Below are 26,600 nucleotides of genomic sequence, written 5' to 3' on the forward strand. Positions count from 1 at the left end.
CTCTTTAAATCAAAGACAGAGTCACGATTGTATGGGAGCAGTTTAAACCTATGTACATACAGTACCCTTATTTACAATAAATCTTTACACATACAGCAGAATTATTAAGCAATGATCACGTTCTGTGAATTTACAGTCTTAGAGTAACAATTTTAGGGAGTCTGGCTGTGGCCGGTGTGTCAGATTGTTAAATCTGTATTGCCTATGTGAATATACTTGAGTATGTATCAAGTAGCAGTTACTGCAATCTTAGGTCTGTAAAGCAAAAATCAGCTTCATGAGGCTGTAGTTTGAGCAGCTGTCAAATGAAACACAAGCAACATAGCAGTAGCATCAGACCCTAATCAAGTCAAGTCAAAGTTCAATGTTTCAAGTGTTTGAATGTTTCAAATGTCTGCAAATTAACACTGAGAACTGACGGAACTCTTAAAACGATACAAAGTCATACAGAACATTTGCATTCTTAAGTGGTGTTGCTGCAAGTCAGTGGAGTATGAACTCATTACTCGCAAGCCTTCCATCCACGGTGAGAATAATTAGAATGTATAACACAGCTATTTGAAAGAATGCACTTCTGATTTTCAGAGTAATGGCTTTACATTCCATCGACTCTCACACGTACTGTTCACAACTAACATACCAATGCTACAAATTACTCTGAAACAATAAATAACTGCTAAGAAACCTTCACCCAGCGCAGTCTTAATTAGCTTATGAGGAAGTCTTTGAGTTTGACAGGCTAACAGCAATACTGGATCCTCTTTTAAATATGAGTGCATGTCAGCGCTGTTACAGCATGTTAAGCTTGTAGTAAATGAATGCGAGAGAGGACGCTGCTGTTAATAAGCCACTGCTCCATGTTTTTGTGTGCATGTGTGTCTGTGAGCAGTGTGACAGCTCAGTGTGCGCAAATGTATGTTCAAAAGTAGCAGGGCTCCTAATTAGTACTGGGTTCACTGTTGTACAGTACAAAAAGGGGGAGGGCTCAGATCCCATCAGTGCTGTCTAACAGTCGGTGCTGACTCTCTTGAAACAAGGACTTCTTTTATTTCCCTGTGCAGCTCTTTCCCCGACAGCCAACTTGCATCAAAACAAAAGGGCCCCATTCAGTTCTGATTGGATGGTTGGCTGGTGTTGATGTCGCTCACAAGGCTCTTTATTGCTTGCTGTACCATCTCTTCCTGCAGCTAAGTCATGTGACATCCCTTATCTCAGAGGAGACCTCAGGTGGCAAACTCCTTTCAGTGCTGCTCCAGAACACACCAGTCGTTTTTGTGCAGTTGTGCTTTGATACTCTGTGGTCGCTCAAGCACACATGGCTTTGCTCTGCCTCTTAAACTGGACACGCGTAGCTTCATGCTAAGCTGTGGTGAAATACAGCTGCTGCGTCCTGGTAATACTTTTGACCGTGACTGTTGCTTTTTCGGAGCTCAGGTTGGTTTGAATCCAGGGAGAGCTCAGTAGAAACATTCCTCCCCTGAAACAAAAAAGTTTACACTTAATAAGTGCAATCAGGAAAAAAAGAAAATGAATTATTAGCCATGATAGAGGCCATGTAAAGCTTTATCAATGCAATATGATGTTCAAAATATCATACTCCCAAGTTTCCAGCATGGCAGTAGCATGCAAACTGACTTCCATGTGTCATAATTACAATGCGAAACCTCAGATTTTTAAGTACAGGTTCTGCCAAACACTGTTTGTATATAATCCCTTTAAAAATACAGCAATATAATCTGTGTGCACAGGCTTTAAATGACCTGTTTCTAATATTGTAACTAATTTGTTTTTATAAGTAATCCATAACTTGTCCAATGATCCATGTGAGCCTGCATCCTAGCTGATGTAGGGGAAGAGACAGGCTCAGTGGTCTATCACAGGGCTATGTTGTTTTGCCACTGCATGGAAAAGAATTACCTCGGGGAATTTGTCTGTAGATGCTCGTAAAGAATCATAAATATGACATTAAAATCATGTATAAAATTTACAGGTTTATTTTTATATACCTGTAATTTTCACAAGTGCAAATGGTTCACATATTAACAAGCGGTAATTAGCAGTCTCCTTTATGTTTGAAAAAAGATGGAGATGGCTGATATTATTATGCAAGAATGGCAACGTTCCATCTTTTCTTTTCTTCTTCTCATTAATATATATTAATAATGGTGAAATTATTACCAGATTTGCATATATTTTCAATCGATTTCTTTTTACTGTGTATGCGCCAAATGCTAACATAGCTGTTTCAACAACACCTGAAGGAGTGTTCATTTAAATGCAATAAATTAGGACTTTTGTGGTGCCAGCTAACATTCACCATTTAAATGATTGCTGAATGTTCATCAGCTGATCTTCTTTCTCATTATCTAATCTTGGTTGAAAAAATTATTCCAAAAAGAAAGTTTCACGGGTGTCTGCAATACCATGTCACTGTATGCTGGACAGCCTTCTTAAATGTTGGCTGGACAAACTGTGCTATGCATCAGGGTTTTTGTCACTTTTTCCATTTTAAGGATGGGTTCAGTTAAAGTTTTACAGTCAGCCTTGTTTATGGTTTCTTGCATTAGGTTCCTCTTGTATCTCCTGTGAGAGCCTGTCAGTCCTTTGTATATGTTTCCTGTGTTATGTCCGTGTCTCCCTCTATGGCTCGTCTCCCTTTCCTGTTCCCATGTTCCCCTCCTTGTGTTTCATTCCATGTCTTCCCTGCCTGTTATGTGCATGCATGTCTGTACTTCCCCCAGTTCCAGTGTCAAGCCTGTGTGTTTTAGTCTGCATCTCAGTATGTTTCCTGTTTTATTCTGACAGTCTCTCATCCAACGTTCATTTTACCTATGTCATTATGTTTATTACAACACTCTGTAGTTGAGGGTTTATCCAGAAGGCTATGCGTGCAGTTTTTCCCCATCTTTTTTTCTCTCAAGATTTTCTCTCATGATACTGCATCTTTATTGTTTATTTCTTTCAGGGACTGTGTTAATCACACAAACAGAAAACATGATTTGTATCAGATTAAGCTACTGACTAATTTATGAGGCTAGCTCAAGCTCTAAATATCACAGGAGAGCTTATGAGACCACAAACTCTCTGCGGGAGCCTCTGAAAGAAAAAGACACAGAAGAACAAGACAAGGAAGAAAAAGGACTTATTGCCACCGACTGTCTCTACATGACTCTTTGCAAAGAAAGACAGACAGCAAATTTATACTATCAAGCTATCTGAACTCGAAACTGAAACTAAATAAAAAAAGAAGAAGCAAAAGTGGCTGCTTTGGCTTTTCACCTAACTCGTTTCAACATTGTGTCTTAAAAATCATATTTATATACAACTACATGTTTATAGTAGAGATGGCACGATACCACTTTTTTATGTCCGATACCGATATCATAAATTTGGATATCTGCCGATACCGATATGAATCCGATATAGTGTTTTTTAATCAACAAAACTGTTTTTTAAATATCTTGCTGCATTTTGTATAAGTTCATACTCAAGTTTAAAACAACAACTACACTAAAGCTATTCTGTTATACCTGTATGCAAAAAAAAAATTTCATAGTTCAGCAATACTGATCAATCTAATAAACTTAAACCTACACCATCCTCCCTATTCTGGTATTTTAAAGAGTACTTAGCGTAAATATTAAGCAACCTAACTAATAGTGTTCCAACTCCCAGCAACAACAAAAATAAATAAATAAAAAATAGGGAACCACCCCTCACGCTCCACCTCATGATGCTTAATCGACGTAATCAACCTTAATTTGATGCAGTGTGAAAAAAAAATGCACAGAAATCAATTATTTTTCAAGAAATATTAAATAGATTCAACATCTTTCTTCAACAAAATTGCAGACTGCACAGATGGTACCTTCCCAAAGGAAAAAGTACTATAGCTTACTAGGGTATATATATTAGACTTAATAGTTACTATGTACAGTAATTGACTTCTATTCATTTTGCATCAAATTAAAACTTTGGGTGTCAGATAATTATTTATTAAAAGCTAGACATTTTAAATGAGAATAAGAAAGAAAAGTATGTATGTTTGTGCCCCCTTTTCCCTGTTCATGCCCTATCGGCCCCCTGGCTAAACTTTGCTAGATCCGCCCCTGCACAGTTACCAGCCGTCAGCTACGTAGAAAAAGATCCTGGTGTAGAAAGTAATATTAAATAAATTCTAACAACAGCTTATCAAGCTTAAACGTGCTGCTGTTGTTCAGCCGCTGGTTTCCTCTTTCTGGTGCAAAGTGGGCCAAAAGCAAACTAGAGACACGGACTCGCGACAGAAAAGCTGATCAGCTGATCGTTAAGCAGTTTCATGATTGAAGTAGCAGCAAGAAGAGGCAGTCGCTCCATATATCGTTTGTTAAGCTTAACGCAGGAATGCTTTACATTCAGAGATGGACTTACACACTTGCTTTACTTCTCTCGGGATAACTTTGTCGGAGATGAAATGCTGGGTTGCTAGCGAAGCTCCAAATGCTATCCAGACCACCGACAGGTCCCGCATGCCACAGCTGCTCTATCACGTGATGCATACTGCTCCGAGTGCTAACGTTCTGAGGTGAGTTACGGCGTGTGGCAAGTTTTGTGAGGTGCTTTCGTGATATTTAATGGATCGGATTACATTTTTTATTTTTCTCCGATATCCGATCCAGTAATTTAGGTCAGTATCGGACCGATACGTAATATCGGATCGGTCCATCTCTAGTTTATAGTGGTTAAAAAATTGGGTGCAGGAAAAAAATTGTCAGTGAACAAATCACTGATGGCGCCCCTCCCTGAGCCTGGTTCTGCTGGAGGTTTCTTCCCATTAAAAGGGAGTTTTTCCTCCCTACTATTGCCAAGTGTTGCTCATATGGATCTTTAGATTGTTGGGGCTTTTTTAAAACCAACCACTGGCATCAAATTTAGGACTTAGCAATTCATCATAAAGTTGAGGTATTATCCTCAAACATATTTGCGAGTCCTTTTTAGTTGTATATAAAAATGATTTCTAGGGCACTAAGGCTAATCACACACTAATTAGAACAATTGGATAACATTGTGAAAAAGAAAAAGAAAATAATGTTTGAAAAACTAGATATGTAATTTTTTCATATAGATTTCAAACAACATACTATTTGATGTCAACATATTTTTGTTACATCTGCTGTGCTCGTTGGTGTGTGTGAGTATATCCTTCTGTCTTGCTTCACATTTTACTTCTGCTTGGCTAGCTTTAGCCATGCTAGCATCAGCACAGGTAGAAACAGATATACATCAGAGAATCGGCCATGCATCTAAACTCAAAAGGAAAACTATAAAAATAAAAATATGGATAACTTTCAGATTAGATCCACATTTCCAACAGTAAATACACATTATTTCATATTATGCTAAAGTCAATGGTTATCCATTTTAGGCTACGTCCACACGTACATGGGTATTTTTGAAAACGGAGATTTTCCGTTTTCGTTTTAAAAAATAATCCCGTCCACACGTAAACGCAGAAATGAAGGAAAACGGTGCTAGGAACATGCCAAAGCAACAGGTGGCGATATATTCCTAACCTGTAGAAATGTTGGCCAATCAGAAGTCTAGAAGCCTCGGTGGGAAAAAGTAAACAAAGCTGGGACATAGAAGCAGAACCGAGTCGTATGTGTGGAGGGACAGTAACTGTGTGTATATGTAAGCATTTAAACACTGCAGAGAGTAGAATTAACAGTATTGTAGAAATTCATTTCACTGAAACAATAACGCGGCGCACTGTGTGACGTCAAAAAAGGCGCACACCTTTGACGCTGCGTTTTCTGCGTTTTTCTCGTCCACACGTAAATGCAAAAACAGAGTTTTCAAAAATATCCACCCTGGCCGGAGTTTTTAAAAAATCTCAGTTTTCAGTGACTGAAAACGCCGTTTACGTTTGCATGAAAGGCGCAAACGCATAGAAAAATCGGCGTTTTCAAAAATACCCGGGTACGTGTGGACGTAGCCTTAGAGAGCTCAGAAATGGCTTCAGGGACTTTGTTGTGACAACAATTTTCATCTGACGTTTGTTTACTGAAAGTCTACCCAGTCAGAAATACAAACTGAACAACACTCATACAAAAGTCTAGACCATACGTTTCCTCTCAGCTCAGTAACCTGGGTTTGGTAAATGAAAAGTGGTTTTGTTACATATGCTGACACTGTCCCTCGTTTCGTTTCTGACACTCCACTCACATATTCACATCATACTTTTCTTCTGTATGGACACACTGGCTCTTTCACTTCAGTCACACTGAATGTGTCAGTAGAACATTTTTTACATGCTGTAGACAGCAGAAAACAGTCAGCTGCCTGTGTTCAATATATGTTGTCTGACTTGTTTGAGAAAAATAGTGTAAGACATGCAAAGCCCCATGGAATGAACTATGACACCATGTTGGAGGGTATATTGTCAAAATAATTATGGTGCCCAATGTCCCAAAAGTTATAAACCCACATTAGAACCAAGGTCAATATGACAATAATCAAGGCAACTTCAGTGATCAACAGTAGTGTGTAGGGCTGAACAATTATGGAAAATAATCTAATTGCGATTTTTTGCCCCAATATTGCGATTGCGATGCGATATGCGATTATTTTTTAAGGTCTTTGTCTTCTGTATTATTAAACAAAGACAAGCAATACATCATATAGTATGGCCAATACTATATTACATTAATTTTAAACTGTTCTTTCCTGGAAGACAGACCTCTGTTATGATGACATGAGGTGATGCATGAATTGATGACTGACATTTTTATTTAACTTCTTCAATCACAACAGTATATTTGAACATACACAATAGTTTATTTTTAGCTTACAAACATCTGAGCATAAAGTGCTGACAAGGAACCCTGGTGTAAACATTAAAATGAAAGTCAGTACAATGTGCAGATTGCAGAAATATACATAAAAAAAATCAGTGGCTTTACCACACTCAGTTTTTCGACATCTGTGAACTACTAGACAGTCATTCAATTAAAAAATAATATTAAATAAATAAAACTAATAAATAAAAAATACACACATCTTACTGATCTCTGCAGTCAGTAACATTACACATAAAGTGCAAACATAATAGCAATTGTGTAAACACACACACAAACACGCCTTTAAAGTTTAAAGGCGTGAAATTGGACGGTCTAGTTCTGATTAGCGTCACCGCTGTCTCGGTGGAGTTTAATAAACTCGGCCGTCTGCTTCTTGCTATCTAAAATATAACCAGACACTGGTGTAAATTCTCGACTGTCTCATACTTCTGTTTAATAAGTTTTCTGTTTGACGTTTAGTCAGCTGTGTGAAAACCAAGGAGGAACCCACCCGGGGGATTAATAAAGTTTTATTTTATCTAATCTAATAACTTTAATCTCAGCCAAACCGATTTACTCACGAACAAACAAAACACTGAAAAAAGCCCAACAATAACATTTTTAGGTTGTCTAAGTGACTTATATATTACGTTTAACCCGAGCAGCGAAACTCCGCGGTGATCTGAAAATGATGTGCCGGGAGTTGTGCCGTTCTCGGCCGCATCAGTAACCCTCGAGCTCCTGGCTAGCTGTCGAGCTGGTGGGTAGCAGACGCCTCTGAAAACGTCGAAGCACTTTTGCAAATATGGGATATCTTGATAAACCGAGCAGATATTTGATGTTTACACAACTACTTTCTCACCTGAAAATATGTTAAAAGTTTATTTTGTGACCCAGAAAGATTAGTATGAGTAATTTTAAAACTTAGTAGCGGCCGCCATTGCTGGAAACTGGAGTTTGGCTGGGCCGCGCTATGAATTCTGGGATATGGTAGTAATTTGGACAGCCTTCGGCGCGTCGCTGTGACGTAATCGGTCTACAAATGCGGCCTCAGGAGGATGCAGCCCATGAATTGTATAATATAATCGCAGTATAATCGCAGCCTTTGCGGTTAGAAAATTGCACTTGATCATGTCGCGATATTATCGCAAATGCGATATATCGTTCAGCCCTAGTAGTGTGAAAGCTTTAAGAGAAATGTGGAGAAACAGCCTTTCAAAATATTTCTGTGGGAATAGTTTTTACAACTCAAAAGAGTTCTATAAGCAAAATATGAACAAAGAACAAACTATACTATATTACAGGTTAATATGTGAATAAAAGCAGAATCTATTGATTTGCATGTCATAAACCTATATTTTATTCACAATAGAACTCAGAAAACATATCAAATATTTAAACTGAGAGGTTTTGAAAAATATTAGTAAATATTTAAATTGTGTTTTTATTTATATTGTTTAAATATTATTTTTTTTTAATGTTTTTCATTTCAATAAAAAAACTTCTAAAAAAGCTTCTAAAAAACATTTGAAACAACCTGTAATATCTGTGATTCCACGCGTGGGAAAATATAAGAGAAGGGAGCTCATCCAGGTCACTACTTCTGTTTAACTATGGATATGTATCACACATTTGTCTCAATAGCTGCAAAAATTCTAGAAAACCAAATTTATTGAAAATTTAAGGCAAAATTTGACTTCCTGTGACATTTCTGTTTTGGCACTGATAACAATCTGGAGGGGCAGAATATTATTTGGAGGCTTGAATTTATTAAAATACAGCAGAGCTAAGAGAAAAGCCTCATCCAACAAAGTAGATACTTGACCTAGAAACAGGGTTCCTATTATGGCTGTCATAAAAAAAAATTCTCAGATACCAATAGATACTAAAAATGTAGATGCTCATTTGCAATAGTATCAATAACAACAGTGCAATCTTTGCCGTTTCTATTTGACTTAACTTCACACAGCACGCTGCAGACAGGCAGACACGCAGCTCCTCTCCTCTCTAGCAACTAAACTTGGTGACGTTAACAACATTGAACAACAGTTTGAAGAATTCTGGGGGTCAGTACAGCTTCTGTTAGAAGAACAATGAGATACAGATAAGTTATCATAAATGTTAATCTGGCTGAAATGGCATGTAAATGTTAGCTGGTTAACAATGAGCAATTGCCGCATAGTCACAAACCCAACCTCAGGGGGTCACAAGCTTCTTGTGCCAGACCCACGCCGAGATACTTGGGCAGACATCCAATGCGGCAGCCCCTTTGGAAATCAGGGAGCGGCCAGTCTGATAGCCGTATTAGCCATCTGTTCAGTTATCATTAAAGTCTTATAGTGGCAACTATGACTAAAAACCCCGGTGAACTATTTCTTCAGGTCTATGCACTGATGGTCCACTAAGACAAAATGAATTGCTTTGAAAATGTATTACATACAAAGGTCAGACATTCATTTCAAATTAGGTGTGTATTCTGGGTGCCCATATTCTTTGGGTTTGAAGTTGCTTTTCCATTCCCGCACACCCAAAGTAATCACTGTGTTGAAATGCAGTAATTTGCATTTCTAAATCTCCGTTATTACCTGTGTCACGTGAAGGATGTCATATCTCTACGTTAGAGTCTGTAAATCCTTTCTTGCCCTCATTTACCAGCACAGGCTTCTCTGTCCTTGTGTGCCATACTAATACCTAGAGGTAAGGAGAAAGGCATGGACGAGCAAAAAAATACTCAATATGATGAGATACTAATACAGACATTTTGGCTAGAAATGCTGTTTGCTGGTAATAGGCTGCCTCATATCTGCTACACAATATCCAGACGCAGAACATAACATATTTAAAATGAGCCTCTGAGCTTAAAGGGTTGGCGCTAAGCTGACAGTTTAATGACTTTAAGAACAAATTCTTCTGACAACACAAGATCCTAAGACTCGTCTTCTTATTCTACCAGCATTTCCAGATGCAGCTTGTTTCATTGTCATTTCACTGGCATTGCATGACATTTTAAACATATAGAAAGCCTCCTCTTCTTACCTTAGTACAGTTAGCAGCTTTAGGCTCCAAGTCACTGAGAGTGACCAGCTCTTTTAATAAGCTGCTCTCCTGATATCCTCCCTTTACCCCACGCAGCTTGAAATAAGCCTGAGGTTTGGACAGAATGAGCTGCAGGTTCACCGCAAACCCAGCCATGTCAATAGCAAAGGGCCGGTGCGGGTCAAATACAGTTTTCCAGCCAAACACCTTCCCCAAGGTGTTTACTTTGGGTGACTCATAACGCAGGCCACCCACAAAAGCCACGGGCCACACCGACACCTTTTTAGTGGAACGCATCTGTTAGTTGAAAACAGACACAGAAATAAACCACTTATGCAAGTCATTTAAAAACCCATACAAAAGATTACATTTAGCTAAAGATCACAGATGGTAAAAAATGGACGTAGTGTGATGTCAGTTTGTGAAATCTGCATCACAAACTTGGTGTTTAGAAAAGGGACTTAAAAAGTTAGAGCTGAGGACACTGCAATGAGCACGGGATGGTGCTTGTCAATGACGTGCTAATGCACACGCCTACTGTCCTCTAGTTGCTTTTTGACTCTAATGGAATCATCATTTAGAAAATATAAGAGTTTTAAAGCAAGTCGCACAGACCTGTCGGCGACCATCTGGCAATCACCAGTCACTAGGGAAAAATGTGCACTCCCCTGACCAGCTGTTAGTAGTTGCTGAAAGAAACTGTTTGCTAAAGCTCCCAAAAACGCAGGGCTGGAGACAGTCACTGACCTGCTGCTAGTCACTGGTTGCCAAAGTAAAAGTGTTTATTCTGCAAACGGTTAGGGTGCGGTTTCTGGCAGTTGCTAGTGTGAAACTGGTTATAAAGAAGAGTATAAAGCTGTACTGAAAGTCTCTTTGTTATTGCTTATTATTAACATATTATTACATTTGCTTGTAGTAACATGAAAAATGCTAGCTTGTTTGCAGGTACTTTCACTAGCTACGCAGCAGTGAAGTGTGTAGCAACACAAAACATTGAGAACGTTTACTTCTCCTGTTTGTTGTGCAGAAACCTCTATGCAATCATTTTCACATAACAGAAGCCAGTAACCTTCTGCAAGCCTTCATCAATTACTTGAGATATACACATTTTTTCCTTAGCTACTGGAGGTTACCTATGCCTATGTGAGGTGTAACACACACACACACACACACACACGTTTATATGTATATATATATATATATATATATATATATATATATATATATATATATATATATATATATATATATAAATAAGACTTGTAACTAGCAACTAAAACCATAAACTCACTGGAAAAGTGTTTCATGAAGTCGTAGATTAAGAAAGCCAAATTAAATTTCCTCACCTCCTCAAACAGCTCCAAGCTATATGTGTTGTCATCATCTGCAAAGTAGACAACCCCAGGCTGGCTGTTATTTACGCTGAAGGTCTCCCGTAACCACCGGAGAGCTAGGTTCCTCTGTATGGTACCACGTGGTATTCGGGGGTCCCTGGTGTCCCCGCGTACCTTATAGTTCCTAGGTGTCTCCACATTGAGGTGGGTGTAGTTGAGCCCTGTGTTGTGGAGAAGATGACTAACCAGACTGGTCCGCCTCTGGGAGTCTTCTACCAGGATCCAATGCAAGTTGACCACATGAAGCAAAGTGTTGGCCAGCCGTGTCAGCTCTGCTTTCTGCACCGGGCGGCTGTAAGTGGGAGTGATGATGTGGATAGTGGGCAATATATCCGACCAGGGTGGAGGGCGGCTGTATATATATTCCGTGCGTACCACCTCCACAATGTCCCGGTTCTGAAGCGAGCATGACTCCTTAAAAGCAAAGGTGTTTCTGGAGTTGGAGTGACCATCAGTCCTGTCATCTAGTCAGTAAGAAAACACATTACAATGAGCTTCTGTGTGCTCACAAATATGGATTGGCATTCATGCTACAGTATATTTCTGTACAGTAAGATTTATTTCTTGATAATTAATTTTACTATGTGAGACAATGTTAATACTCTTTGATCAGATGCTAAGCTGCATCAATAAAGAGATGTAATATTTTCAACACTTGCTGAGGTACACACTAGAAGTAACTTACTTTCCTGCGTACAACTTTGACGACAATATAAAAAATATGCACTATATCCAACCTGGTCTCCTAACAAATGCATTCCTGTATAGGTGAAATACATTCACAATAACATTTAAAATGTATTTTCTCTCCAAAAGACAAAGACTGCATTAGGAGGCAGAAGACCTTCCTCCAACAGACTTTTGTTTTCCATACTCTATTTGTTAAAAAAAACATGATTACATTTAGGAACAGAGCATGCATTGGGTGAGAAGAGACCCTTGCACATTTTAATCACTTTCAGTAGCTCTCCAGTTTCTTGGTATTTTGAGTAAAACGAGTAAGAAATGACAAAATAGCAAAAATAACGGCATGTTGATAACAAACATATTTATATGTCACATATAGAATCTAGGAGAAATGCATTCCACTCAAAATGTAAGCCACAAAGGCAGTCACAGCTCAGGCCAAATCAGTTAACACTTGTATATAAGATTTTCCAATGAGCAAATCTAATATAAAATGCATGCTTTAAGGTTCTATAACCTGCTCACAGTTGTTGTACAACTGCAAGCTACTTTGTAACCTGCCTCTAGACCAGCTGTTCCTTTAAATCTGTATCTGACTTATTCAGTGTTGATATCTCTTTCTCTGCTATATACTGGGTCTTGCTGCCTTTGACATACTATACTACACTAAGCTACACTATGCCACAAAGTTTAATTTGCTGCAGATGTAAATTTCAGTCTTTTTTGACTGTCTGAACTTAAGTTTTTTCAACACACATTTTTTTTTTACCCTTTCGAGTGGTAAGCAGAGGAGTGAGGGTGCTCTGGTGCCAAACAGTGATGAGTAGTGTCCAAGGCAACACGATCAATATAATGGCAACGATGTCTCGTCTCTTCGGCATCTCCAGGGTCAGACCTGAATCATGTTCCTACCTGCAAGGGTGTGTAACACATGATGGGTGCACAGTTATAAGAACTAGAAAGCTGTGAATTGTCTGAGATCATACTTGCATCTCACTGAACCAATTAAAAGGTCTTTATTTTGTTTCCTATATTTAATACATTGAATAAACTGAGGCATTCATTATGACATAAACTAATTTTACGTCAAAGGTGGGCAGGTGGGACCCAAACAGAAGTCACAGACACATACGAATAAACTAAAAAACAGCCTTCTATTAGCTGGAATGCCAAAGTCCATAAATAAATCCAAAATCTCAAACAGACACACAATACACAGGCAGGAAACTGAAGATTGGTTAACAGACACTCAGATAAAGAACAAAAGAAAATTGGGCTAGATATATATCAACACAATGAGGACAAATTATTGTTAGTGGAAACACCTGGAAAACAATAACAGCTGAAACTAATCATGACAAGACAAGGGAAGTAAGACGAAATACGAGACACAGGAAACAAATAATTACCAAAATAAAACATGAAGTAACTAAACAACACATAAAAAAGATATTGGGGAAAATAAACTCAAATTTTAAAGATCAAAGTATAAACAATAGTAAAGTCTAAAAGAAAACCAGATAACAAAGGTAGCAAGAACAAGAAACTAAACACAGAAACTTTACAATAATAAAGAGAATTCCAAAAAAAAAAACTCAACTACTTGTAATAACTAAGTCTTAATGTAGTAATGCTAAGTAATACTAACACACAATACTAGCTAAACATGAACAGTCCAAAACTCTGAATTCTGGGTCAAGGACCCAGGACCACGCCAATATGTAAGTCATTTCAATTTGTATTCTAAGGTATACAGGAAGTGCAGAATTATTAGGCAAATGAGTATTTTGTCCACATCATCCTCTTCATGCATGTCGTCTTACTCCAAGCTGTATAGGCTCGAAAGCCTACTACCAATTAAGCATATTAGGTGATGTGCATCTCTGTAATGAGAAGGGGTGTGGTCTAATGACACCAACACCCTATATCAGGTGTGCATAATTATTAGGCAACGTCCTTTCCTTTGGCAAAATGGGTCAAAAGAAGGACTTGACAGGCTCAGAAAAGTCAAAAATAGTGAGATATCTTGCAGAGGGATGCAGCAGTCTCAAAATTGCAAAGCTTCTGAAGCGTGATCATCGAACAATCAAGCGTTTCATTCAAAATAGTCAACAGGGTCGCAAGAAGCGTGTGGAAAAACCAAGGCGCAAAATAACTGCCCATGAACTGAGAAAAGTCAAGCGTGCAGCTGCCAAGATGCCACTTGCCACCAGTTTTGCCATATTTCAGAGCTGCAACATCACTGGAGTGCCCAAAAGCACAAGGTGTGCAATACTCAGAGACATGGCCAAGGTAAGAAAGGCTGAAAGACGACCACCACTGAACAAGACACACAAGCTGAAACGTCAAGACTGGGCCAAGAAATATCTCAAGACTGGTTTTTCTAAGGTTTTATGGACTGATGAAATGAGAGTGAGTCTTGATGGGCCAGATGGATGGGCCCGTGGCTGGATTGGTAAAGGGCAGAGAGCTCCAGTCCGACTCAGACGCCAGCAAGGTGGAGGTGGAGTACTGGTTTGGGTTGGTATCATCAAAGATGAGCTTGTGGGGCCTTTTCGGGTTGAGGATGGAGTCAAGCTCAACTCCCAGTCCTACTGCCAGTTTCTGGAAGACACCTTCTTCAAGCAGTGGTACAGGAAGAAGTCTGCATCCTTCAAGAAAAACATGATTTTCATGCAGGACAATGCTCCATCACACGCGTCCAAGTACTCCACAGCGTGGCTGGCAAGAAAGGGTATAAAAGAAGAAAAACTAATGACATGGCCACCTTGTTCACCTGATCTGAACCCATTGAGAACCTGTGGTCCATCATCAAATGTGAGATTTACAAGGAGGGAAAACAGTACACCTCTCTGAACAGTGTCTGGGAGGCTGTGGTTGCTGCTGCACGCAATGTTGATGGTGAACAGATCAAAACACTGACAGAATCCATGGATGGCAGGCTTTTGAGTGTCCTTGCAAAGAAAGGTGGCTATATTGGTCGCTGATTTGTTTTTGTTTTGTTTTTGAATGTCAGAAATGTATATTTGTGAATGTGGAGATGTTAATAAACTAATCCGTAAGGCCAGTAATGTTGTGGGGATGGAGCTGGACTCCCTCAAGGTGGTGTCGGAGAGGCGGATGCTGTCCAAGATAAAGACAATGTTGGATAACACCTCCCACCCACTCCATGACATGCTGGTCAGTCACAGGAGCACGTTCAGTGAGAGACTGAGATTACCGAAAAGCACCACTGAACGACACAGGAAATCTTTCCTGCCTGTGGCCATCTCCCTGTACAACGCATCCACTTAACACACTGGTTATTGCTACAACTACACGTTTCTTTTCCAGCTATTTATTTATGAGTGACTTATGTATGTATGTATATATATGTATATATTATACTATTCTTAGTTAGCGTATTGTCTGTCTTGTCTTAATGTTGGTTTATGTTGGTTTATAATGGAGCACTCTAACAAAAAATAATTTCCCCCAGGGATCAATAAAGTATTCTGATTCTGATTCTGATTATATTGGTTTCACTGGTAAAAATAAATCATTGAAATGGGTATATATTTGTTTTTTGTTAAGTTGCCTAATAATTATGCACAGTAATAGTCACCTGCACACACAGATATCCCCCTAAAATAGCTAAAACTAAAAACAAACTAAAAACTACTTCCAAAAACATTCAGCTTTGATATTAATGAGTTTTTTGGGTTCATTGAAAACATGGTTGTTGTTCAATAATAAAATTATTCCTCAAAAATACAACTTGCCTAATAATTCTGCACTCCCTGTATAATTGGGTTTGAAGTGCTTTTCAAACATTCCCTTCTTTCAAAAGTAGTAGCAGATTCTCTTTAACATGAGTGGATGAGCTGGTTTTTGAGTCTGTAGATATAATGGCCCTTTGCTAGAGGTGGATTACATTTTGAAGTGTATGTTGCATAGAACACGGTGGCCCTCAATTTAACACTGTCATGCTGTAGCTGCAAGGCACAAACTTCAAGGAAAGAGGAATTTTGTTAATAAATAGTCACAGTCTGCTGGAGCAGGCCGAATATAGGTCAGAGACTGCTCTAAGCTTCCTATTTTATCACAGCTGAAGATGTACTGGTGTACTATTATAGCAATTAAGCTAATGATTTGAAGAGGGCTACCGTGCTTCTCAACACAGTGGGCACAGACAGACAGTAGTTGTCATGAATTCACAATGAATATGTATATACCCATTACACATTATTACATCAATATATATCAATATATATATATATATATATATATATATATATATATATATATATATATATATAAACACCCAGCACACCCAACACCCAGCACGCCCCTGCGGGCGGTTTATCCTTCAAGCTCGGGTCCTCTACCAGAGGAGATATATATATATATATAGATATAGATATATATAGATATATATAGATATATATATATTTGTATAGTTTAAAAGTGAGCTGACTTAAGCCTTCTTTCCATCATAGCAGTTATTACCATGTTAATGAAGACCATCTTGGACGAGACTGTGGTTTGGGCAAGGACTCAGTAAGGACCAGAGCCAGCATCCCCAAAAGCAGTGATAACTGAGTGTTATGAAGAGTTTGAAAATTGTTTTGAATATATAACTGGTAGGCTTACAATGACCTTGGTCAGGTGGTCAAGGATCTCCTTGTATGAGGCAGAGATAGAATAGAATAGAATACAGTGGGGCAAAAAAGTATTTAGTCAGCCACCGATTGTGCAAGTTCCCCCACCTAAAATGATGACAGAGGTCAGTAATTTGCACCAGAGGTACACTTCAACTGTGAGAGACAGAATGTGAAAAAAAAATCCATGAATCCACATGGTAGGATTTGTAAAGAATTTATTCGTAAATTAGGGTGGAAAATAAGTATTTGGTCAATAACAAAAATACAACTCAATACTTTGTTATTGCCAACAAAGGTTATGTTACAGAGGTCAAACGTTTACTATAGGTCTTCACCAGGTTTGCACACACAGTAGCTGGTATTTTGGCCCATTCCTCCATGCAGATCTTCTCGAGAGCAGTGATGTTTTGGGGCTGTCGCCGAGCAACACGGACTTTCAACTCCCGCCACAGATTTTCTATGGGGTTGAGGTCTGGAGACTGGCTAGGCCACTCCAGGACTTTCAAATGCTTCTTACGGAGCCACTCCTTTGTTGCCCGGGCGGTGTGTTTTGGATCATTGTCATGTTGGAAGACCCAGCCTCGTTTCATCTTCAAAGTTCTCACTGATGGAAGGAGGTTTTGGCTCAAAATCTCACGATACATGGCCCCATTCATTCTGTCCTTAACACGGATCAGTCGTCCTGTCCCCTTGGCAGAAAAACAGCCCCGTAGCATGATGTTTCCACCCCCATGCTTCACAGTAGGTATGGTGTTCTTGGGATGCAACTCAGTATTCTTCTTCCTCCAAACACGACGAGTTGAGTTTATACCAAAAAGTTCTACTTTGGTTTCATCTGACCACATGACATTCTCCCAATCCTCTGCTGTATCATCCATGTGCTCTCTGGCAAACTTCAGACGGGCCTGGACATGCACTGGCTTCAGCAGCGGAACATGTCTGGCACTGCGGGATTTGATTCCCTGCCGTTGTAGTGTGTTACTGATGGTGACCTTTGTTACTTTGGTCCCAGCTCTCTGCAGGTCATTCACCAGGTCCCCCCGTGTGGTTCTGGGATCTTTGCTCACCGTTCTCATGATCATTTTGACCCCACGGGATGAGATCTTGCGTGGAGCCCCAGATCGAGGGAGATTATCAGTGGTCTTGTATGTCTTCCATTTTCTGATGATTGCTCCCACAGTTGATTTTTTCACACCAAGCTGCTTGCCTATTGTAGATTCACTCTTCCCAGTCTGGTGCAGGTCTACAATACTTTTCCTGGTGTCCTTCGAAAGCTCTTTGGTCTTGGCCATGGCGGAGTTTGGAGTCTGACTGTTTGAGGCTGTGGACAGGTGTCTTTTATACAGATGATGAGTTCAAACAGGTGCCATTCATACAGGTAAAGAGTGGGGGACAGAAAAGCTTCTTACAGAAGACGTTACAGGTCTGTGAGAGCCAGAGATTTTCCTTGTTTGAGGTGACCAAATACTTATTTTCCACCCTGATTTACGAATAAATTCTTTACAAATCCTACCATGTGGATTCATGGATTTTTTTTTCACATTCTGTCTCTCACAGTTGAAGTGTACCTCTGGTGCAAATTACTGACCTCTGTCATCATTTTAAGTGGGGGAACTTGCACAATCGGTGGCTGACTAAATACTTTTTTGCCCCACTGTAGCATAGAATTCAACTTTATTGTCATTGCATCCGTCACAAGTACAAGGCAACGAAATGCAGTTTGCATCCATCCAGAAGTGCTTTAGCCAATATAGATATATTACAAAATATATATTAGCAATAATATAGGTATATAGATATATTACAGAAATGGGTCTGTTATAGGGCAGCACGGTGGCATGGTGGTTAGCACTGTTGCCGCACAGCAAGAAGGTCCTGAGTTCAATTCCATCATCAGGCCGGGGTCTTTCTGTGTGGAGTTTGCATGTTCTCCCCGTGTTTGCGTGGGTTCCCTCCGGGTACTCCGGCTTCCTCCCACCGTCCAAAGACATGCAGCTTGTGGGGATAGGTTAATTGGAAAATCCAAATTGCCATTAAGTTTGAATGTGCGAGTGAATGTGAGTGCGAATGGTTGTCTGTCCCTGTGTGTTGGCCCTGCGACAGACTGGCGACCTGTCCAGGGTGTACCCCGCCTCTCGCCCTATGACAGCTGGGATAGGCTCCAGCCCCCCCCCCCGGGGGCCCTGAAAAGGATAAGCGGAAGCGAATGGATGGATGGATGGAGGGTCTGTTATAGGTATGAGGGTACAAAAATGGGTCTACTATGGGTATGTTACAATGTACACGGTATGAATGTATGTTATGAATATGCTATAACTATAAGTATGTACAGGCTGTAGTGGGTATACAAGCTATCTGCAGGCTATGAACAGGATATAAATATGAAACTATACAGAAATATGAAATATAAAGCTATACAGAAATATGCATGTTATAAACAGTTATAAACAGTTGTAGAATTATAATTATCGTATTGTACAGAATGATTATTTACACAGAATTATACAGTAGTGCAGTTAAGATAAGTGAAATATGTGGCTAATTTCTACAGAGGCTATATAAAGTGCTAGTGGTTGTGGGTGTGTGTATGTTCATTCCATTATTTTGACATGGGTCAGATGTCAGGTGGCAGAGTTCAGGAGTCTGACAGCTGTGGGGAAGAAGCTGTTCCGGTACCTGGTGGTCTTAGTCTGGAGGCTCCTGTAGCGCCTCCCAGAGGGCAGGAGGGTGAAGAGTCCATGTGATGGGTGACTGGGGTCTTTGATGATTTTCCCAGCCCTTTTCAGACACTGCCTACTGTAGATGTCATTTATGGCAGGAAGTGGAGCTCCGGTGATGCGCTGGGCAGTTTTCACGACCCTCTGCAACGCCTTCCGGTCCGAGACAGAGCAGTTCCCAGACTGTTATACAGTTGGCCAGGATGCTCTCGATGGTGCAGCGATAGAAGTTCACCAGGATGTCTGAGGACAGGTGGTTCTTCCTCAGAGTCCTCAGGAAGAAGAGGCACTAGTGAGCCTTCTTGACCAGCTTAGAGCAGTTGGTCGTCCAGATGAGATGTGAACTCCCAGGAACTTGAAGCTGCTCACACGCTCCATAGCCGTCCCTTTAATGTAGATGGGTGGATGTGGGTCAGCATTCCTCTTGTAGTCCACGATGAGCTCCTTGGTCTTCTCTGTGTTGAGCAGCAGGTTGTTTGTGTCGCACCACTCAGCCAGATGATCCACCTCCTCCCATCGTTGTCACTGATGAGACCAATCACCGTGGTGTCATCTGCAAACTTAATGATGATGTTGGAACCATCGGTAGGTCTGCAGTCATGGGTGAAGAGGGAGTAGAGGAAAGGGCTCATCACACAGCCTTGTGGTACACCGGTGTTCATTGTGATTGTAGATGAGCAGCGGTTATCCAGCTGGACATGTTGGGGGCGGTTGGTCAGGAAGTCCAGTAACCATTTGCACATGAGGGAACTGATGCCCAGGTCTGTCAGTTTCCTGATGAGTTGTGAGGGGTGGATTGTATTGAATGCTGAACTGAAGTCTATAAACAGCATTCTGGCGCAGGTGTTGTTGTTGTTGTCCAGGTGTGAGAGGACAGAGTGCAGTGCGATGGAGATCCTCTGTGCTCCTGTTCTGACTGTATGTGAATTGGTGGGGGGAGACAGGATTTGAAGTGTGCTAGGACCAGCTGCTCTAAGCACTTTGTAATGATGGGGGTGAGTGCTACTGGGCGGTAGTCGTTGAGGCTTGGTGGGTTGGAGTTTTTGGGTATCGGGACGATGGAGGTGGATTTGAAGCAGGGCGGTATCTCAGCGTGGGTCAAGGACAGGTTGAATATGTCTGTCAGGACTCCTGCAAGCTCCCCAGAACACGCTCTGAGAACACGCCCGGGGATGCCATCAGGACCTGCAGCCTTGTGGACATTAATCCTGCTCAGCACCGCTCCTACATCGGTGGGGGAGAGAATCAGTGGGTGGTGGTCTGGCGTCACATCTGCTTTGGTTGTAGTTGTTGGATTCCCTCGCTCAAAACGAGCATAAAAGTTGTTGAGCTCGTTGAGGAAGGAGACATCAGAGGATGCGGGGGAGGGTTTGGTGGTCCTGTAGTCTGTAATGGTCTGGAGTCCTTGCCACATGCGTCGGGGGTTGTAGTTGGAGAAGTGTTCTTCTACCTTCTTGTTGTAATGGTGTTTGGCTTTTTTTATACCCCTTTTTAGCTTAGCCCTGGCTGTACTGTAGGTGTGTGCATCTCCTGACCTAAAGGCGGTGTTGCGGGCCTTTAGGAGGAGACAAACATCCCGGTTCATCCAAGGCCTCTGGTTGGAGTACATGATGATCCGTTTCTGGGTGGTGACACTGTCTGTAGTTTTGGAGATGTAATCCAGTACAGATGAGGCATACTGGTCCAAGTCTGTGTGGGTGAACGTATTCCAGTCTGTGTTTTTGAATCTGTCCTGGAACACTGCGTCTGTCCCCTCTGGCCACACTTTAATTGTCCTCACAGCAGGTTTCACACGTTGGATGAGTGGTGAATACCTAGGTGTGAGGAACAGGGAGAGATGGTCCGATTGTCCAATGTGGGGGAGGGGTGTTGCTTTGTAGGCTCCAGCCAGGTTGGAATACACATGGTCTAAAGTCTTGTCTCCTCTGGTGTGGCAGGAGACATGTTGGTGGAATCTGGGGAGGACTGTCTTTAAGTTGGTGTGGTTGAAGTCGCCAGCAACAATAAAAGCAGCCTCGGGGTGTTTATTCTGGTGTTTGTTAATGGCTGCAGAAAGTTCTTTCATGGCCAGCCTAGCATTAGCATCAGGGGGATATGCACTGCAGTGAGTATGATAGAGGTGAGTTCTCTGGGGAGATAATAAGGTCTGCATTTGACCATTAAAAACACTGCATTAGGTGAGCAGTGACTCTCAGTGGTAGTAGAGTTCATGCACCAAGCATTGTTAATATAAATGCACAAACCTCCACCTCTGGTCTTGCCGGAGTCATCTGCTAGCCTGTCGGCTTGGTGTGTGTAGCGTCCTGCTAACTCAATAGCATTGTCCGGACAGCTTTTGTTCAACCATGTTTCAGTGAAAAACATGACATTTGAGTCCATAATCCGTCTGTTGCAAGGTTATTATCGTTAACGAAAACTAACGAAATAACGAAAACTAGAAGTGAAAAAACATTTTCGTTAACGGAAATAAAAATAAAAACAAAAAAAAGGAAAACTAACTAAAACTGTAATGAGTGTTCACAAAACTAACTAAAATTAACTGAATTTATAGCAAAAATGTGTTTAGTTTTCGTAGATGTGTGCGTGTCATACAATAGTCAAGGGTGAAAATGAAGTTTAGTTTCCAGATTTTTTTTCCTTGTTGTGTCTCATTATGCCAGCAGGTGGCAGTACGTTAGTCGAGTCGTCTGTGTTGCTGCTTCGTCCACGCGCAGAATCATGTCAGGAAAAGTCGGGAGAAAGCGCCAGAGTCCAATTTGGGATTACTTTGAATATGACTGTGTTTTTTTGGGGGCAGCACGGTGGCACGGTGGTTAGCACTGTTGCCGCACAGCAAGAAGGTCCTGAGTTCAATTCCACCATCAGGCCGGGGTCTTTCTGTGTGGAGTTTGCATGTTCTCCCCGTGTTTGTGTGGGTTCTCTCCGGGTACTCTGGCTTCCTCCCACCGTCCAAAGACATGCAGCTTGTGGGGATAGGTTAATTGGATAATCCAAATTGCCACTAGGTGTGAATGTGCGAGTGAATGTGAGTGTGAATGGTTGTCTGTCCCTGTGTGTTGGCCCTGCGACAGACTGGCGACCTGTCCAGGGTGTACCCCGCCTTTCGCCCTATGACAGCTGGGATAGGCTCCAGCGCCCCCCGCGACCCTGAAAAGGATAAGCGGAAGCGAATGAATGGATGGATGGATGACTGTGTTTTGGATAAAGCAAGTGTCTTGTAGTGGAAAGAGACAAATTATGAGGGACATTTCTAAAGGGGAAAAAAATCCCATAAACCTTAAAGTGCACTTGAAAAGCTCACACAAGAAGGCTAACCTAGCTTACCTTGAGAAGGTAAGGGAGCGCACTCAAACCTCATCCCCAGAAAACAGAAGCTAACCCCAGGCAAGGCAGCGTGATGCATCCCGAGACAACAGGACGGGGATATCTACATAACTGTGTGAGTCAATTGCCTTCAAAAGGTTTATCAATTCACTTGAACCAAAATTACGAACACCCGGTGCTGCAAGAGTTAATAGTCTCATTGGGGCCAAGATATAAATTTTATATTTGCCTGGTATCAATGGTTGTTCATCTGCCTTTATTTATTTATTTAAAGAACCCATAGGTGGGAATGTGAGTTGTCTGTCTCTGCGTGTTAGCCCTGCGACAGACAGGCGACCTGTCCAGAGTGCAGGGTATGGTAGCTTGAATAGCAACATACCCAAGGATAAGCAGAAGAGCATGACTGATATGATGAAACTGGGATTTTGTTGCACTTAATTATTGCAAACACAACTAAAACTATAACTGAAACTAAGGATTTTCAAAAAAATAAAAACTAAACTAAACTAGCAAACAATTGGTAAAAACTAATTAAAACTGATATAAAATTGAAAATCTGAAGTCAAAACTAAATAAAAATAAAAACTAATGAAAATTGCAAAACTATTAAAACCCTGGTCTGTTGTTGGTGATAGAGAGCCGTATCTCATCCATTTTGCTTGCCAGAGAACGGACATTGGCGAGGAAAATGCTGGGTAAAGGCAGCCGGTGTGGTGGTAGCTTTAGCCTAGCCTGTAGCCCTCCGTACTCATACAGAAAAAATGTTGGGAAAAGCGATCAGGAGAAATTCGGGACAATGAAAAAAGTTGAAGTTTGAGAGAAACTGAATGAGGAAGCAACCTGCCCATACCTAGTGGTAAACAGAGGATATGAAGGGGAAGCATGATGACATTTTAAAGCTGTTGGTAATGGGCTCGAGAGGGCTCAGGAGTAACTTTCTGTTGACATACAATATGGACAGGGGGTGCCCTGACTGGTTACTTCTTACTTCTTTGGAGAATGTGAGGCAAACATTTGAAGATTAAGTGAAGGTCATTGATGTAGAGGTGATGATCTGAAATTTGTAATTTGGTCAAATTACAAAGATGAAGAGAAGTTGAAGGGAGCTTCTGATACTGGAGTTTTTCAATGAGTAGTGATAGCTGAGGTAACGTGGAGAAATAAGCAAGGGGAATCTGTGAGAGATTTTGAAGAAGAAATGCAACTAAGGTAAGATTTTATTGTGGGGATTTTGATAGAAAGGGTTTGATGTGTATTTGAGGAAAAAACTACGCAATGTAATGATCTTGAAGGACGGAAAGAGTAGGTTGAAACAGGAACGAAAGGAATGAAATGAATTCCAAGAGGTTCAGTCAGTGGGCAAAGTGCTGTGAGTAAGGCTGTTAATGATGGCTTCCTGAGATTAAGCTAATGACCTCTGCAAAGCTAGGGTTTAAATCTTAAATATTATGGGTGAATATTAAAGTACTTGGATTGTGTCTAATTCTGCATGTGGGGCAAGGATCTGTCTGGAGAAAGAGACAACAAGAGACGGCCTGGAACATCATCTGCTCTGAGTAAGAATTGGTGGGTGACCGACAGCCACGTAAAGTGATGCATGAAGGACATGATAGATGGGGAGTTGCTTCAGCCTTTGCTATTCAAATTCAAAATTCAAATTTTATTTGTCACGTACACAGTCATACACAGTACGATATGCAGTGAAATGCTTAGACAACTGCTCGTGACCTAAAGAAAAAAAAAGGAAAAGGCTATGAATAAGATAGGAAATAAATATGAAAAATTAAAAAGGGTAAATTTAACTAGGAAGGAATAAAATATAAATTAAGGTTAAAAATGAAATAACTGTACAACACAAATTAGAATGAAGGGTAAATTTAACTGGGAAAGAATAAGAAAATATATAAATTAAAGTTGAAAATAAAATAACTGTACAACAAAATACACAATACACAGTATAGAACTATATAAGAATGTATGAAGAAATATAAATAAATATATATATATATATACACAATAACAGCAGCTGTACAAGTATTAACTGGAAATGAAGAATATAGTGACCAGTGTTGTGCAATCCACATTATGTCTTGTGCAGTGCAAATATGCTTAAAGTGATTTAAGTGATGAATGGTAAATGGTAAATGGCCTGTATTTGTATAGCGCTTTTCTAGTCCCTAAGGACCCCAAAGCGCTTTACACAACCTGTCATCCACCCATTCATACACACATTCACACACTGGTGATGGCAAGCTACAATGTAGCCACAGCCACCCTGGGGCGCACTGACAGAGGACAGATGAAGTGAAGACAATGTCCAGAATGTCCAGTGTGTGTGTGTAAGAACTCTATGTGTGGGTCAGTACTGTGCGGTGGTGTGATTGAGAGACCGTATCGCCTGCGGGAAGAAGCTCCTCCTCAGTCTCTCTGTGTTGGTCTTCAGGGAGCGGAATCGCTTTCCTGACCTCAACAGAGAGAACAGTCTGTTGTTGGGATGGCTGAGGTCCTTCACGATCTTCCTGGCCTTGGTCCAGCACCGCCTGCTGTAGATTGAGTGCAGGTCAGGGAGCTCGGAGCGGATGGTGCGCTTAGCTGACCGCACAACCCTCTGTAGAGCTCGTCTGTACTGCATGGTGCTGTTCCCGAACCAGGTTAAGATGTTTCCCGTCAGGATGCTCTCTATGGTGCACGAGTAAAAGTTCCTGAGCACCTTGGAGGGCAGTTGGAAGTCTCTCATGCGTCTGAGGTGGTAGAGACGCTGACGAGCCTTTTTCACCACGGTGTTGATGTGACAGGACCATGACAGGTCCTGCGTGATGTGAACTCCGAGGTATTTGAAGCTGTCCACTCTCTCCACTGGGCACTCGTTGATGACAGGGGTCTGGTAGTTCCTCTCCTGCTTAGTGCTGAAGTCCACTATCAGCTCCTTTGTCTTACTGACGTTTAGAAGGAGGTTGCTCCTCTGGCACCAGTTCTCCAGATTCCTAATCTCCTTCAGGTAGGCCGTCTCGTTGTTATCAGAGATCATGTTTAGTGAATAAGGATTAATCTTTCTGCTGCTGTTTGGTGCAAGAGTGAGCAAGTCAAAAGTTTTTGGGGGGTTTAATGTCACTGAGTTTCTCCAAGGGCATAGAAGCCTGAAACCAAATAGTGTTGAGGGTCATGCCAGCACACTACAGGGATGTCCAAGGGCCTTCTGTTTTGTCTTCTGACAAGAGATTGCTTAATTAAGTGAAAACTGACATCAGGGTGGTTAACCCTTGCGCTGGAGGTGATGTGGGAGGAGATAAATCCAGGCTGATAAAAACTCGAAAATCATCAGATGGACCAGATATGATTTGATATACCTTTATTAGTCCCACAAGGGGAAATTTCATAAATTAGATATGGCAACATCTGGTTGTTGTCTTGTTGGTAATTATCCAGCACAAGGCTTTGGAAAGACAGCTGAACATTTTGGGGCTGCTGTCTTTCCAAATGTAAGCCCAACTCTAAAATAGCAAACTGCCTTCCATTTGATTCTAAAGAGGAACCTGAATTCAGGGTGGATTGGCAGGACTTTGAAGGCGCTTGTAATTTTGACTAGCGTGACCTACGATTATTTGCATTTCAGGGAAAAGTCATCTCTAGGAATTAAGCTATTATTGTTTGGGATGAGTCTGATATCTATAATGATTTTTTTCTGGAATATTTTTTTGGTTGCAGTGCCTAATAAACTGTTGAGAAAAGGCGATTAAGGAAAGGCCTAATCATGAATCCCTCGTAAACGTCTTTCATGAAAAACCTTTTATTGAAAAATTGATGAAATATGGTTTAGATAATTTTTTAAGGCTTCTTTCGTTGGTTGAATACTAATAGTAAGTCGTAATTGCTTAGTGGGAATGTGTGGGCAGGCTGGGCAGAAATGGCCACTGGAATGAAGGTAGCAACACTTTGACACTGAGCATCCAAAGTTGTTGAAATTACTGCAAATTGTGCAGT

General features: G+C 40.9%; 1 protein-coding gene across 1 annotated transcript in view; it reads right to left on the reverse strand.

Moving 5' to 3' along the window:
• Positions 1-40: 40 nt before the first annotated feature.
• The window catches only part of b3gat1b (beta-1,3-glucuronyltransferase 1 (glucuronosyltransferase P) b), a 52,515-nt gene continuing 25,955 nt past the window's right edge, over positions 41-26,600 (reverse strand). The window contains exons 3-7 of the mRNA XM_085419524.1: positions 12,705-12,847; positions 11,201-11,712; positions 9,855-10,151; positions 9,404-9,509; positions 41-1,477 (exon numbers count right to left, since the gene is read on the reverse strand). Coding sequence (XP_085275650.1) covers positions 9,423-9,509; positions 9,855-10,151; positions 11,201-11,712; positions 12,705-12,816 — 1,008 coding nt within the window. The 5' untranslated portion in view covers positions 12,817-12,847 and the 3' untranslated portion in view covers positions 41-1,477; positions 9,404-9,422. The remainder of the gene's footprint in view (positions 1,478-9,403; positions 9,510-9,854; positions 10,152-11,200; positions 11,713-12,704; positions 12,848-26,600) is intronic.

The sequence above is a fragment of the Rhamphochromis longiceps genome, linkage group LG10, assembly GCF_057381845.1.
Source record: "Rhamphochromis longiceps isolate RC_006_pf linkage group LG10, R_longiceps_female_GT1.1, whole genome shotgun sequence".
NCBI lineage: Eukaryota > Metazoa > Chordata > Actinopteri > Cichliformes > Cichlidae > Rhamphochromis > Rhamphochromis longiceps.